Source organism: Rhea americana, unplaced genomic scaffold, assembly GCF_003343005.1.
Source record: "Rhea americana isolate MKP2758 unplaced genomic scaffold, rheAme1 scaffold_17, whole genome shotgun sequence".
NCBI lineage: Eukaryota > Metazoa > Chordata > Aves > Rheiformes > Rheidae > Rhea > Rhea americana.
Window position 1 is genome coordinate 6,079,054 of NW_028185816.1, and position 3,283 is coordinate 6,082,336.

General features: G+C 38.9%; 1 protein-coding gene across 1 annotated transcript in view; it reads right to left on the reverse strand.

Annotated features, from left to right (window-relative positions):
* The window catches only part of SLC6A5 (solute carrier family 6 member 5), a 32,334-nt gene that overhangs the window by 5,045 nt on the left and 24,006 nt on the right, over positions 1-3,283 (reverse strand). The window contains exon 13 of the mRNA XM_085300811.1: positions 525-625. Within this exon, the coding sequence (XP_085156937.1) occupies positions 525-625 (101 nt within the window). The remainder of the gene's footprint in view (positions 1-524; positions 626-3,283) is intronic.

The following is a 3,283-nucleotide window of genomic DNA, read 5'->3' on the forward strand; positions in this document are numbered from 1 at the left end:
TCCCTCGCCCTGGCGGCCGGGAGCCGGACCGCGTCCGTCCAGGCAAGCGTTCGCCGTGCCCTGCGGGCCGAGGCAGGCCAGGCTTAACAAGAAAAAAGAAATACCTGGACCCCTCTTATCCCGCACTAAAATACAGAAGGATCATACAGTTCTCCCTCCTTTCTGTGAGCGATGCATACACACACATCAAATATATATCTAAACACGATAGTTCAAAGATACTGGTATGCAGCGAGRCGCCGTACCAGCATTCTGTACGGAGAGGGGGAGAATACAGTGGYGGTATTTGGAGACTCACCACCCTCCTCTACCAAAGTGCCACTATTTATGCTCCATTTAGCCTACTATACACATGCAGGAACACATGCAAGTGTGCGTATGTGTGTCTAGGCATCCAGCTGATTAACAACCGAGATCTAATTACTACTGCTCAGAAACATCATGATTGCTAAGGAAACAACTTTTATTGCATTAACAACAGCAAGAAAATCTTAAAAGATAGCGTTCAGAAAGGTTCTGCTTACTGTTAAAATAGTGGGGGTCACAAATGCCCAACAGACTCTCCAGAATTTGCTTGGCTGGAATCCAATCATCATCTCTATATCTTCACAAAATCTTTGCAATCCTGTTAATTGCAAATGTAAATACAGTTAGGGGTGAAAGAAACCAGCTGCCGTTCGCAACAAAGCTATTGCAGTCTCCCTTGTGTCTAGCTTTAACAAACTCTGACTTGTTGCTTGAAAACTTCAGTGAAAGAGCTCACAACACAGCAAGAAGTGAGAATATTACAATGGGAATAATTCTAATCAAATATTTGCTTCCTAAGGATTAAAACAAATTTAGCTGGTACATAGAGACTAAGCATTACAGTGTATTTGAGATTGATGTATTAAGAGGATGTATTGGTTAGCTGCAATTCTGTTCATACTTGTTTGTTTTCTTTGACTGTAAAGATGGATGGTATTAATAAATGTAATAATAATTTTAAAACAAACTACAATTTAAACATATAATACACAGTCATTAAAAATTGTCGTCTGAATACCTCTTTCAGCATACAGATCAACCGAGCTTCTCTGTATCTACCATTTGACTGGGATATGATTATATCATTTAGCATGAATATCGATAATGTCCTGTTATTTTTCAATTAATACATAAGCATTTCTTAGAATTATTAGAGAGCACTTACAAAGATTTTTACTTATATTTTATGTTGTTGAATCAACTTGATTAACATGTTCAAATTAATTCTTCAATTGTATTGATTGCATCTATATAGTTACTTGAATAAATAAAACACAAAAGATTGAAAAATGATATCTGAGCTATTTTTTCCTTGCATCCAAGCTCAGTGCCATGACAACATCCATGGATAATATTCAGTCCTGCATTACACTCCACAGAAAATACAACCTCCATTATAGAGTTCTATTTTTGGAGCTCAAAGACAACATTTTTTGTTTTTAAACAAAAATATTTAAATCATGTTTGGTCTTCCTAAGTATTGACAAAACATGCTCTTTTCACTGAATTCAAATATCACCACTCATGAACTTTTGTATTTTACACTGATCTGTGTTTGCAAAAGTGAAAATACTATCAAGCTCATTCACATCTGCCACATCTTATTAATTATCCTAGGTTCACTACCTTGACTGTCCCCAGATCTGAGAATATCTCCACCCTTTCTACTAAGTATGCRGGATCAAAGCTTAGGGTGAAAGTACAAACTGAGGGGAGAAGGGAGAGCGCRAGAGAGGAAGCTGGCCACAGGAGTGAAGAGACAAAGCTTGTTTTCCCTCTTTGCAGTGGTAACATCAGGTTTCTCAACTGTACCTACTTATAACAGATAAAAATGTAACCAAATTTTCCCAAATTATACGAGGTTCTGTTATATCTCTTGAAGATTAYGCTGTGGTACGATGCATCAGGCCGCCTTTTTAATTGAACTAATGTTCTGTTCTCAGGAAGGGCTTTGCTGTGCTTGCATTGGTCTACTGCTGGTACTAATAACAACTCCCGTTTCCGACCTTATGACAGCAGAGGGACTAGCGCAGTGATTTTCTTTCCAGAAGTAAAGCCAGCCCTGACGCTGAACATGCTGTAGCTGTCTCCCTGGCCAGGCTGCGTGCCTCAAAACAGTGCACTGCCCAGCAGTTGCTAACGCCTTGGTGGTAAAACCCTGCTTACCTTTCRGTTTTGTTCTGCATAGCAGTTTAGGTAAATTACCCCTACCCARTATTATATCTATCAGTAATTTGTCCAAAACTAATAAAAACAAACATCAGAAATTGTTCCAGCTCTTCTTACGGTGATAAGAAGAGAGATTTAGGGGCCAAGGCTGAGCTCATCAGTCACACAAGCATGTCAAACTTTGGCCAGTTTTATCTGTTGAAACAAATGATCGTCTCTTCCATTTGAATGCTGCAGAGCATTATTCTATGGCATTTATTCTAATTTTCATGATGTGGAGACAGGGCTGGAGCTTAACATGTTGGAGAGAACTCAGTGAGTCAGGAAGGAAAAATCTGGAAGAAAACTAATAAGCTGCTTTATGTTCTTATTGTCGTTATGATCAGCTGCTGCAGTTGCTGAATGTAAGAAGGGATAATCTCCAGGCTTGATACACCTAATTTTGAAGCCTTTCTGTTGATATCAAGGAGAATTGAATCTATCCACATGACTGACTGTTCTTAGACTTGAGAAAAGATGGCCTAGCATATAAAAAAGTAGCAATGGTCAATATTAAGTATTCTGAAGCACCTCTGTTACAGAGGCCTCTAAAGCAAAAATGGGCTAGACGGTATTAGAAAAGAGGCAGACCTCAAGGCTGAGCTCAGAGAGTGAGAACAGAATAAGCCAGCTTGGGTAGATATCCTACAGTGAAAAGCTAAAATCTGTGCTATGTTTGTTTTTAAAAAGAAAAAAAAAAAAACAGAGAACGAGAGAGAGCATGTGCACTCGAAGTTCCACCTATAGCACTGTCCACAGATATTCTGCTTAATTCCACAGGTTAATATCAGCAATTCAAACACATGTAAGCAGATTCAGTGATTACACAGTATGCATCCTTTTCCTGATGAATGACTGAAAATAGTTTCATAAAGTTCCACAGTAAAAGACAAAAGATGCTTTAGATAACAGAACACTGGTCAAGTTTTAGCATACATGGTTTCTTTCTCAGCTCAGTCAGAGGTGGTGGATGACCTTGGGAAATAATCAGAATGTGAAGTTTTATCACTCAGTTTCCACTGTTGGAAGTAGGAGGATGTGTTACCAC